The following is a 12,627-nucleotide window of genomic DNA, read 5'->3' as shown; positions in this document are numbered from 1 at the left end:
AGAAGGGGGCTTATTCCAGTTTCCTCCCTTTCACCTGAGCTGTAGCATCATCCTTACCTCAGACTGAATCACTGTTTTCCTCCTTTCTCCCCAGCCTCACCAACAGCCTGAAGGCAGCCGGGTGACTATCTGTTACTAGCACTGGGAGAGTGATTGTGGCCTGTTCCTCCTCAGCTCCCATGTCTTCCTCAGGTCACCTGAATGCATGGAAATTTCTCACAGCTCTTGCCAGGAGCTTCCAACCCACACCGACTGGCGAGGAGTGGTGCTGCCAGGCAGAACCATGGAGCCAATCCCTCTAGTATGGTTCCCTGTGATGGGTACCGTCCAGACAGACAAATCTGGCTGCAAGGCAGAATAGCCCCCAGCTTTGCTTTCAATGACCTGTTCAGACTGTGCCATGATGTGAGGAGAGAGGTGCTCACTGCAGCTCCGTGGGGAATAGCTAGAAAAGTATGCTGGACTGCTGGGAAGGAAGGAAAGGGTTAGTGCAGAGAAGATGAATAAGCGCAGGCCCTACGGAGAGGTTAGGGCTGCAAAGATTGCATCCAAAGGACAAGGCTTGCTGACAGATGGCACAGATGTGTTAGACAGGGCTGTGAGTGATGTGGAAAGAGGAAGAAGAGAACTGGGAGACTCTGCTTTCTGTCCCTGCCACTGGCCACCAGTACGAGCCCCCAGGTACTCTTCTTCCTCATGTTGCAGGCAACTCTGTCCAAGTTTGGTACATGCTACTCATGCCTCCTGGGCAGAGGCAAGGATTCACAACCAGGGGCTAAGCTCCCTTTGAAGAACAATTTGAGGCTAGGTGTTCCTGCTGACAAAAACATGAGCCACTCAGTAAGTCTCTGCATTGCAAGGTTAGTTATGTAGGCATCAACTCCTCTTCAAGTGTCATAAGAACTCTTATGTCCTGGGTAATGCTCAGTCCCATTGATGTGATCTGCTGTGATAAGGAGAATAACTTTCTTGAGATGGTTTTAAAGGATAACGATGAATTTATTTAAAGCTACATACCAAATCGGATGCGTGGGCCTCATTGGACTCAGCAGCAACAGCACCGTTTTCCTTCTGTCATGGACCGCCGATTTGTCAGCAGGGGCACCAAGCCAAACCATGCCTGCAATAGCCCTGCTGAAGCTGATGAATCTTCACCAGGGCTGGACTCAGCCCCATCCTTCCTCCTTTGTTTGCATTCTTTGTCTTGTCTGGTTTGTGCTCTGTGAGGCTTAGGGCATGGCAGCGCTACAAAATCATTCTTTTTCCCCACGTACAAGCAGTCAGATTCAGTCTACAGCAGGGGGAGCTGGATAAGAAATGTGCCTGTGAATGGTATTTTGTAAGATGTACCAGCAGTGGGAATGTGACAAGGACACTGGTACAAAAGGCAGAGCTGATGCCAAGTGCCAGGGTCTCATGTATATGCTGCAAGAAAATATACCATTGCATGCTCCAGTTCTAATTCATACCCATCTGAATTAGAGCATCAGATCATACTGTTAACTTAAAAGCACCCACACGGCATGATTCAGATTTAAAGGATCTGTTCCCCCCTTTGAAACTCCTGCTAATTCAGAGGAAATCTGTAGAAACAGAAACACTTCATCCGCCCGGTATTGGTGGTTGTGAAAAAAGGCTCAAACTCTTTCTCTCTGTACTTCTTTTTCTCCCTCACTTGCACTTTATAGTCTATTTCAAGGTCCTGCTTGAGGCTGTAATTCCTGCAGAGCTCTTGGATTCAACTAGTCGACACGCAGCCCCATTGTTCCCTGTCACCATGCCAGGCTGCGCACGACTGCGCTGGTTATTACGTCTGCTTGTAGGCAACCTACCCAGGGACAGCTAGGTTGTTCTGTCGGGGAGACCCTGCACCGTTTCTTCTCCTGTGGAGCTATGCCTTACTTCAGGAACATGATGCTGGAAATACAAGAGAAATTAAGCCAAGAAATTAGGACGCACTTAATTAAGAAACACACACACACACTTTTGCTTAGCCCAGCATGCGCTAGGCTGGGACCAGGTAACAAAGCACTACTTCTAAACGACATTTTTCTGTCAAGTGGCATTCATGGTTTTGTGCTTTTGTAGTGGCTTAGGAGCAATCTAAATCACTGTGGTCTCCCCTTGAGACAGGTGGGTTTTTGAATTAATCCCTTCCTCACACTGACCTACTTTATTTCTGATTGATGCTGTGTGGTGCAGGACATGAGGCTGGGGTGATGAGAAACATCCACTCTGGCCAGGCAAATCTACAAAAGACAAAAATGAAAGCTCATGCGCTCACTCTCTTGGGTTTTTTTTGTGGGTTTTTTTGTTAATTTGTTTGTAGCTGCATAGTGTTTAGTGGGAGGGAGGTGTCAGTACCTCAGTACAGTTGGTGTCCCCTTTTCCTCTACCTTGTTAAACCTGTGACTCTCACTTGGCAGTCTGACTCAGCGCTGATCCCCCAATGCTTATCATTCACATGTGGAAGCAGGTTGCAATTGCGATTTCCATCCTATCACTTCGGGCAAATATTTACTCCTCCTTTCCTAACTTGTGTTTGTCTTTCTCTCTCTTGCACATTCCTCTTTTCATCCTCCACCCCCTTTTTGTTTCCCAAAGCGGTGGGTGTGCAAATTAAGCTGGAGTTGCTCCAACGCAAGTTTTGGATGGCCATGCAACAGGTAGGAGCATCAGCAATCACGCAGAGAGACAATTTAATGCTCTTCATCAGCTAGGTTGATGCTATGTTACATCACATATGATGGCATTTTGATGAGGGCTTTTGCGAAATTCATATTAAAAGATTTATGAAGTAGATGATTAGTTTGAAGTCACACATTTCTGTAATCCTTTGACGGCACTAATGCCATGTGAGCTGCGAGTCTGTTCCGCAAATGCCATGTTGACAGTGTCAGCATCCTGGCCTGGCATTAGCTCTGCTGCATATGACACATTTAATTGTGGAAATATGTTTGTGCTCATTCAGCCTTTCAGAAACCTCATGGAAATCTGCAGTTCTGGGCACATGGAAGAAAAATCTACTGCCCTCTCTTATCATCTTGATAACAGTAACAAAACGCTACCAGCTTGCCAAAATAAAAATTATTTGCTCCAGGGATAAGCTTTCAGTCTTGTCCTGATTTTGGACACTGTTGCTGGACTGAGAGAAGTGGAATAATTAAAACAGTCCCTCCCAGTCTGAGAGGTAGGAAAGGTGAAACACCCTTCCCTTACCACCCACGGTCTTTCCCCCCAGGCTTTGCTTTCAGGGAGGTATACTGGAGGGGTGAGATTGACAGGACCGAAGCAGCACACAGCAAAAGCGACTCTGTGCTGTCAGGAGAGGGACCTGTCATCAGACAGGAATGACAGAGAAGATAGGAGGGCAGGAGGCTGCTTGCTGAGAGCGAGAACACGTGGGGAATGGAAAAGCCCAGAGTTGGCTGCGCTGGCAGGAGCATCCTTGCAAGTGGGAGATCACGTAAATCTAACCTGAGCTAAAAAGACTTCTGCAAAGCACGTAAGCACATCCTGAAGGGTCAGCAGAGAGCTTCATTTTAAAAAATCTCCTGAGGGCCATACACAGGCAGCTCTCACACAAGCAAGCCCACATGGGCGTTCAGTGAAAGTGGGAAGGCTTATTAAAGAAGCTGAAAGGAGGCCTGTGTGCCAAGCGCCTGCATGCCACAACCCTGGTAGGTGCTGGTATGAAAAAAGCCTGCATATGGTTTCCAGGACGTGACCGCCGTTTGACAGAGGAATGACTAACAGATTTTGTTTTCTCTCTCTCCCCTGCTTCACCGCATGCTGTGCCACTCTGGACATCCATGCTGTGCCTCCCGTCTCCCAGCCCAATGACAGTGATGTAAGTAGACAAAAGCTGGGGACAGGGAGGCATCCCGGCGTGCCTCACCGCAGCTTGGCTTCGTAATTGTGTCGTTTGTGTGCCAGCATATTATAGGCATGGTCCCTTGTCTGTAGTCACTGGAGTCGGTCCAAGCCTGTCGTACGCTGTGTTTGTCTTCACAGTAATTAAGTGTCTTTGGCAAAGCTGAAAGTGCTCTGGGTCACAGCGTTTCAGAGACCTGACCAACAGCAGGAGGATGCTGTGAAGTAGGCTGGTCTCTGAGGAGGGAGCTGTGCCCGTAAGGCAGTAGATGTGGTCTCAGAGCAACCAGGGAGCTCAGGTTCAGCTCTGCGCCCTGCTCAGGGGTTCCCTGCAAGCTGCCAGTGCTCTTAGACCAGGTTCCTCACCACGGTCCCACTGCTGCATGGCCAGAGCAGCACCAGGCACTGCCGGACCTTCTCCAGGTCTGGAAGAGCAGCGGCAGCGAGACTCCGTCCTCACACTGCTGAGGAAGATGCTGTGAGACACAGCCCCTTCTTGTGGGAAGCCACTCTGGTTCACCTGGGTTTCTGTTCTGATTTCCAAGCTCTGGGCTCTGTATTTGTTATCCTCCAAGGCCATAATTGTGGTTTGTTGTGGCCATATTTCTCTGCTGACTAAAGGAAGGAACCTACCAGGGATGAAGTACAAGGCCACCTCTCTGCATACATCAGGGAGACAAAACAACCCAATGCTGTTTTGTGGTGAGGCAGGGGTAAGACAATGCTTGCAACTGTGGGTAGAGGGATGTTTTTAAACCGTCATCCCTAGAACCTCAAAAAGCCAGTTGGAGTCGGAGCGTGAGCATGCAATATTGCAAAGCCATGGGGCTTGAAACAAACTCAGGCATCTACAAGCCTCCTCTGAAGTTGAGCAGAGGGATGGAAACCTGAAACGACTGGGTTTATTCTGCAAAACTCAAGAGGAGAAATAAATTCTAACTGAAAGTAATGGTCGTCTTGCGGTTTGAAATGGCAAATTCACCTCTTGTTACTGAGAATCATCCAGAAAGGGGGCTGGGGCTTATGTATAAGGGTTTTTTGGAAATAAAGGGCAGGTGGCTGAGAGCAGACAGGCTACGCAACACATCAGTGTCCTTCCCTGACCCCAGAAAACCTCTGGCAGGAAGGGGACCCCGTGTACAGAAATGGCAACACCATGTCAGCTTTCTTCCCTCCACTGCTAGAGAAAATAGCATTAAAAAATAACACAAAGAGACAGACACATGCAGCCACAGCAAACTCGGAACAATTATGAAATCAATAAGCACCTGAAGGGCTTTGTTACTCACCACTTAACCCCTCATGTCCCCACCCAGTTCAGTGTTGTGAAACACATGTCAAGTCCAGTACACAGAAATCCTAAATGAAACAAATGGATGGTGCCTTGGGCTACACAAGCACCATTCACATCCTATTTTATCATTAGCTGTCTGGAGAATAAAGAAACCAACAGCAACAACAACAAAAAAATCCCTGCCTGAGAAGAATCTTGATCTAAAATACCATGCCATGTGTTTAGTCCAGATCTGAGCAGATGCTGAAATGCATGCTGGTTTCTCACCGGTGCACAATAACCTTTGCTTTCGTAGCCGGAGAGCTTGATACTGCCCCCTTCATTAACAAGTCTCTGCTCAAAGTGCATAGGTACTGATGGAAGCGATCAGGGAGCGGGTGCAGGATCAGAGCCCTCAGCAAAGGAGACATTGCTCAGAGAGGTGGGGAGTATGCAGAGCCACTGAGTGGGCAGCTTGCGGGGATGGTACCTGTGCATGCTCTAGAGCTCATCTTGATAGAAATGGCAGCTAAACTGCGGAGCTTTATGGCATGCTGGTATGGAGACCTTTAGCTCGGCAGTCCCAAGGGGGAGACTGTAAGATGAGATCATGCCATGGTTAACTCCCTGCTTTTCCTTTCCAGTGCAGTGCCTTGGATGGTGCCTGTCCGCTAAGCTGTCAGGATGATGTAAGTTGCCCAGATTTCTTCTCTGTACCTGTGATGGGTGTGATTGACTACCTGCTCTGTGGAGACCTCTGTCTCCCCCACAAAAAAGCTATTGCCTGTTGTCTCCGCACGAGAAGTTGCACAGGTGAGGCAGGACCTTATGCTGTTGAGACAAACCTGCACTTTAGGTCTTCCCCTCAGCTGTGAGATGTCAGGCAGGGGCATGGGGATTCCAGTCAGTGACTCTAAGGAGAGTCCATCTCCTCTAAGGCTGTCTCACTGGCATCCCAGGTCTTCCAAAGAGAGTGGCTGTCAGCATGACATGCATGCTAAACACCCCTCTTTGCATATATGCCACTGCTTCAAACTTGGTCTCAGGCATATTTGGGACAGGACAGTGGGATCACCAGAGAATTTTCATTCTATGTTCATGTAGGATTTCCTCTGCATCCTAGCTTTTCCCTGTGAGACCTAAAGTTTTTCATCCAAACACTGTGCCTCTATTTCCTGCTCTGCAAAATAAAAGTAAGACCAGCACTGGCGCTCAGTGGTGAGGAGAGGGTTATTTTCATGAGTGGTTATAAAACTCTGAAGATGGAAAGCATTAGATACCATTTTATTAAAGAGAAGTGCTCTCCAAATATCCTGTCTCTTCCTGCAGGATGCCTTGCCTTCTTAAGTGTGGCTCACAGCCTGCTAGGCCTGCACACACCCCTGGCAAGAGACAATCTCTGTCACAGACAGCTCACGAACTAAATACCTCAAAATGGAGGCAGAGAAGGAAAAGTCAATCGTGTAAAACCCATGGTAGCTGAGCCATGGGGCTAGGCATGGAAATGCCAAGACTGTTGCCATAAGCACAAGCCCACACCGCTCCATACTGCACACAGTGGTTGTGTACCAGACAGCCATGGAAAAAGCTGTCTTTAATGTTGCTTCTCTTTCATCTCTGCAGATTCTGAATTGCTTCCTCGTTGATAACAACGGCTTTATACTCGTTTCCAAAAGACCTGCAGAGGTAAGAGAGCATAAGAGAAGGAGGAGAGCGGCTTAGCTTGTTCCTAAATAACCCACCAGAGCTGGTTAAAACAAATGAAGTTCAATTGTGTAATAAAGGTGGCCATGGTGTAATTAAATTCAGCTGTGCAGTGAGGGGGAAGCCTCCTGGCAGAGTGACAGCACATCCTAGATGAGGAAGGAGTTTGCAGTGATAAGGAAGGAACTAATCAAAATATCTTTTTATCAGAAGTGAGGAAATTAGACTCCTTTCCCTCGGCACAGATGCTACTGAAAGATGATCTGAGACAGCCCCAGAAGGCAGGTGTGCCCTGACGTGGGAAGGGAAGGGAAGGGAAGGGAAGGGAAGGGAAGGGAAGGGAAGGGAAGGGAAGGGAAGGGAAGGGAAGGGAGCAGCGCTTTTGAGCGCCTCTGAAGTCAAAGCAGGCATTCTTCAGGAAAGGAAACTGAGAGGATGGTAAGAGCAAAATGCCAAAGGCAAAAATGAAGAAAAAAAACATGTAAGCAAATTGGAAACAGGAGCATGCCTAAGAACTGGAGGATTTACTGGACTCGCAGAGTTGAAACGAGTGAGGAAAAAGACTCAGAATGGTAATAAAAATATAAGCAACAAAAGTTGCTTCCTTTCCTCCTGCTGCCAGTGCCTCCACAACCATTTCTAGGGAGCTGAAGGGGCACAGTTTGTGATGCGACATACCATACAGCCTGGGTAAAGTCAACACTACCCGCCACTGCATGGTTTAGCTATACTTTTCTGCTCTCCAGTAAATTCACCACAGAGCTATTTGTTTCAAAATAATAAAAGGTCATAGATTTGGATGTCAGAAAGTGACATGTTGGAACAGCCTCATAAACTACAAAGCAATAAGTCAATAGCAAGTGTGGGCTTAAAGAAGAAATGGGAAATGAAGCAGTTTTGTTACTGACAGAAGTGCAGAGTTTCATTAAAATTGCCATAGTATTGGAGTTACCAAATACTGTATGCGTATTTCTGAAAGGCAGTAGATCCGATCCCAGAAATTACTTTCTTCAAGATGTGACAAACAGGTTGAAATGGAAATTAAAAATAAAGTAACAGAACACCCGATGGATGTGATTGGGACAAGTAGCACAGCTTCTGTAAAGGAAGAAAACCTATGTTATCAGCCATAGTTCTCTGAAAGTGAGAGTGAATCAGGAGATAAGGGAGAATGGATGACCTACTGCATTTCAATTTTTCTAAAAGCCTTGAACAGAGTCCCTTACAAGAGGCTGTTAAAGAAGTTCTGGTTAAAGAGTGAAGTGTGAAGCAGTGGCATTGATCTCAAAGTAGCTGGGACAGAAAAGAAAGAAGAGGAATTTTTAGATGGATATTTAGATGGAAAACGTCAGCTATATGAGTCCCATGGTTTCCCATCTGGACTTGTGTTGGTTAGCATATTCAGAATAGGCTGGCAAAAGAAAAAGGTGAGATTGTGAATTCTGCAGGAGCTACACAGTAAGTTCAGAGAGGCCAAAATGAGAACTGCTGAGACTCACAAAGCAAAATGAATGAGCAACACAGTGGCACCAGGGGGTCATACAGACAGAAAAGAAGAGGGGCATATTGCAAGGAATAACCAACTCTTTGTCGGGAAAGTGACCTACTCAGGACACTGAATATTTCAGGAAAAGTGCCCCTTCAATGACGTGGTATGCCAAAAGAAAAGTAAAGAAAACTTGAACAATAAGGGAGGAAAATGCTGTAAAGTTTTATTGGCTCTCTACTCTGGGAGGCCAGGTCCTTCTACATGTCCAGGATGGGCTGGTAGTCTTAGGAATTGATGTTTCCTCCTCTGACCCCCACGGCATTTTCAAAGGTGATTTACTGAGTCCTGTGGCATGTGTCCACAGATAAAGGGAACTACACCCTTTAGCTATCACGTCTACTGTTTGTCCTCAGCACCACCCTCCTGGGTTCTGTTTCTATTTTTCCTGCATCTTATGGAAAATGGGTTTTTCCAAAAGCTCATCTCTGAAAGATCTGACTAGCAGAAACGTGGCATTATAGTAGATTTGGGTAAATTATAAAGATTATCCACATGCCTCCAAGATCAGGCATTTTGGCAGGCACCAGAGCTGTCATCTCCTCCAGCTGTTACCTCCCCTGACCTCGGAGAGTTCGCCACTACTTTTCTTCTGATTTCTTTATCTTGGCCCAGTTACTGCTTTTATTTCCTGATGGCACTATGAGTGTCCACAGTGTTAAACCCTACAGGGAATTCAGGACAGCAGCAGCATTAAATCAATACCCTGGGTTTCATAGCCTTGCCACCTAGATGTTGCTGCATGGGATCACTTGCTGCTATGTGGCCTTCCCTGCCCCATCCCACACTCTTCCCTCAGTGCATCCTTTAACATAATGCCAAAAAAAATCCCATACCTGGATTTTTGTGGGTATTTTGCCTTTCTGGAGAAGTCAGCTAGTTCGCTGCCCTCCCTCCCTGCCTCATACCAGACACCAGAACCAGCAAGAGTGGCTCAGCTGCCTGGGTCAGCATTTCAGCCCAGCAGCGGGGAGAAGGGCAGCCTGCCCGCACACTGCCTGTTCTGCCGCACCGGCTGGGATGGGAGTGAGTTTATCAGACGCTGCAGGAGTGAGGGTGCACAGGCGAGCCATCTGCCCCACTGACCCCCACGGGCGGTGGTGGCTCCAGCAAAAGCAGGACCCCACGGGCATCCCCGCTTTCCCGAGGAAGGCAGCCAAGGAGCTGTCGTGTCCAGAACGCCTGCTTCCCAAGGCAAAGCGCAAGCTAAGAATAGCGGAGCGGTGCCAAAGCGCCTGTGTTCTTACAGCCCCCAGATGAGCAGCTGATGCTGGAGACCTGCTCCGGGGGCTCTGAGATGTTTTGCTCCAACTCTCCACTCACTTCCTTGGGGCTGCGGTGCTTTATGGTGCGCTCAGCCCACTGCCTGCCCAGGCCTGCCCGCTGCCCGCACCTCCTTCCCTGGGTGACCACACTGGAAACCAGAGCAGCTTCGCACAGGACCAGGGTGAGGACAGCCTGGCTCAGGCTCTGCTCCCCTCTGCCCTTGGGATGGGGGATCAGGGCAGGGAATCAACTCTAATAACCTCTGTCTGAAGGCATCAGGAAGCTTGCTGGCAGCCAGAAGCCACCACGGAAGAAAGATGGACTCATCTTAATGAGTGGCGAGTTGGAAGCTCCCTGCGGGATTACTTGGGGAAGAATGGGTAATCTCTTAATTTGGGCTAATCTCCCCATCCAGACTCATCGTGGAGGGAGCAAAGAGTTAATAGTCAGAGCCAGGAGAAGGCAGTTAGTGAGGGAGAGGACCAGGCAATCTAGGGCAGGGCAGGAAAGGAAAGTAAGTGGCAGGCAAGAGGGCTGCTCCATGCTATGGTGCTGTTTCTGCTGATGTTTGCAGCTCTGGGCCCACAACCACCCCCGAGTTTTTAGCTGCCTTTTGTGCCAGCCAGAGGCACAGCTGCGGATCATGGGTCTCCAGCTCCCTCCGCCTGCTGCATCCAGATGTCCCCTCACTCACCAAACCTCTTTCTCTAGGACTGCTGCCTGCTCCCTGAGGCATCTTGCAGGGTATGTCTGCAAGCTCTGCTCAGGTGGGACTCCAGGGACAGGGTGGGAGCTAAAAGGCCAAGATCCCACCAGGGCTGGGCAGAGCTTGTGGAGAAGCAAGGGCTGCCTGCTCACCCAAAGCCTGGCCCATTTAGCAGATTCTGCTTGTCTACAGCTTTTGTGTGTACCAAAAGTGCAAATTTCTCAATGAGCCAGCAAAGCACGGATGCATATACGTCTGTAAGCAGTGATGTAGCTTTTGAGGCGTATGGGTGCTCCAGGATGCATCTTCTTCCTGTGCGTAGCCTGCATATGTACTTGTACGCTCTCAGCTGCAGGGGGATGTGATACAGCATGTGTCACACAGGATGTCAGAGGCGATGCTTTGTACTGTGAACCTCTAAAATCGCAAAGGCCTGGGGAAACCTGCCCAGAGCTGGGAGTTAGGACAAACACAGCAGAGGGATGTCTGGGAGAGCAGCAGCCAGCCACTGGAGGAAGCAGGTGGTAATGAGAGCTGCTTTGCAAAATGCCACTTCAGTACAGGACCACGTTGGTTTCTGCCAAGTGATGCTTTCCTGTGTTACTACCTGCACAGGCTACCTAAAACAGCACCAAGCTTTGAAGGTCTGATTTGATGCTAAAGGCCAGTTTGCTGATGCTTTTCTGAACACATTCCCTAGGCCTTACTCTCAATTACACTAATAACCCCTCATACTTGTACCTATAGGAAAGACATCCTACTTGGAGAAATTGGGTCAGACATCAGCATCTCTGGACAGGGCAGGCCCCTTTTACAGTCCTACAGTGGCCCCCTCCCCTTGCCACACCAACTGCAGCTTGCACTGCATTAGATCCCACTGCTCTGCCTCCTGCTGGGGCTGCAGACCCGTATTAAATGGAAGCAGCTGGCCTCCTCACCACCCTAATCAGATTGAAAGAAGGAGGGAGGTGAAAAAAGTTAGCGCTTGCTCAGGCACATTTGACTATGTCTGAGATGATTACAGCCTAAATGCTCGAAGGGGAGTTGATGTTATGTATCAATTTATACAGTGAAACGCCTGCTAAACCCTGTTGAGAAGAGGCTCATAATCGTGTAACACTACTGTTAGATGATTACCATATGATCTTGGGTAAATCTGCCTAAGGGTTTTGTTTTTTTAGTGGAAATGCCCCACTCAAATAAATGAAGTCATCTGTCATCTGCTAATACATGCTAAATGACTGCTAGCCTATCAGTGGAAAAGTAAAATGTCCCCCCCAAATTGTGTGAACACTTCCATAACATATGGGAGCTATTTACTATGTCAGGACCCATGAGCCAGGAAAATAGACGAAGGACAGCTCATATCTGCGCTCTTATTATTTACGAGTATTTTATTTACTTGCTTGCAAACAAAGCACTGGACTTGGCAGATTTGAAGCATTTTTGCAACAGATTTGTCATGGTTTAGTAATCAGGAAAGCCAGAACTGTGGTTTGTTTGAAGAAGTCTTTACAGCAGCAGTTCCCAGATTTGGGATTGGGACTGTACTTGAGGTTATTGACTCCAAAACGTAAATGGGACCAGAGGGCCACAAGCTCCGCTTTTAGTCCAGGCATGCAGTTGAGATTTGGAGGTTGTTGCCCCCTGCAAAAATGCAACTTTTGCTAGAGTGGAGCCTGTGCAACAGCTCTGGCCAGGCCAGTGCATAGTGTGTAAGCTAAAGGGATGGATTGGTTTGTGTTGTGGTTTTTGGGTTACTGCCTGCTCAGAACTTGCACAGCAGTGAGTTGTAAAATTGCATTTGCTACCTAAATAAATCTGTACAGCACACTTACGCATGCTGGGTTATTTCACCTAGGGCAGCAGGGCAGCAGGACAGTGGAGGCTTCTGAAGCCACTGTAGCCATGGGCTAGCAGAGAGGCTCAAGTGAAAGAGAGTCAAGCATTCAGATCCAGAGAACGTGGATTCACAAAAACCCACAGGAGAGCCCAGGCTTCCAGTGAATCAATGTGCCTGGGTCTCTGCAGCTTAAGAGTCTGCCTTTTTCTGTCACAAGCTGCAGGGACTTACGTGGGCTACATCATTTCCAAGTGCAGTAGGAACGGTGCAGGATGCCCAGCTGGCAATCGGGGAAGTCCTCCCTCGAGCTTTCCAGCCAGGCAAAGGACAAAGCTCGGCGTTACCTCCTTATAAAACACTTGTTATGTGTAGTAGGCCTCCAGACAGACTAGATCGGCTGGAGCCATTGAGCACTT

At 48.2% G+C, this 12,627-nt stretch overlaps 1 protein-coding gene across 2 annotated transcripts in view; it reads left to right on the top strand.

The window, feature by feature from the left end:
• Nucleotides 1-12,627, top strand: part of CACNA2D4 (calcium voltage-gated channel auxiliary subunit alpha2delta 4) — a 131,200-nt gene that overhangs the window by 102,224 nt on the left and 16,349 nt on the right. For both annotated transcript variants that reach the window (XM_069807707.1, XM_069807706.1), the window contains exons 27-30: nt 2,605-2,666; nt 3,836-3,850; nt 5,791-5,835; nt 6,770-6,832. In XM_069807707.1, coding sequence (XP_069663808.1) covers nt 2,605-2,666; nt 3,836-3,850; nt 5,791-5,835; nt 6,770-6,832 — 185 coding nt within the window. The remainder of the gene's footprint in view (nt 1-2,604; nt 2,667-3,835; nt 3,851-5,790; nt 5,836-6,769; nt 6,833-12,627) is intronic.

The sequence above is a fragment of the Haliaeetus albicilla genome, chromosome 19 (genome assembly GCF_947461875.1).
Source record: "Haliaeetus albicilla chromosome 19, bHalAlb1.1, whole genome shotgun sequence".
Lineage (NCBI taxonomy): Eukaryota > Metazoa > Chordata > Aves > Accipitriformes > Accipitridae > Haliaeetus > Haliaeetus albicilla.
This window is presented reverse-complemented; position numbering and strand designations above follow the sequence as displayed.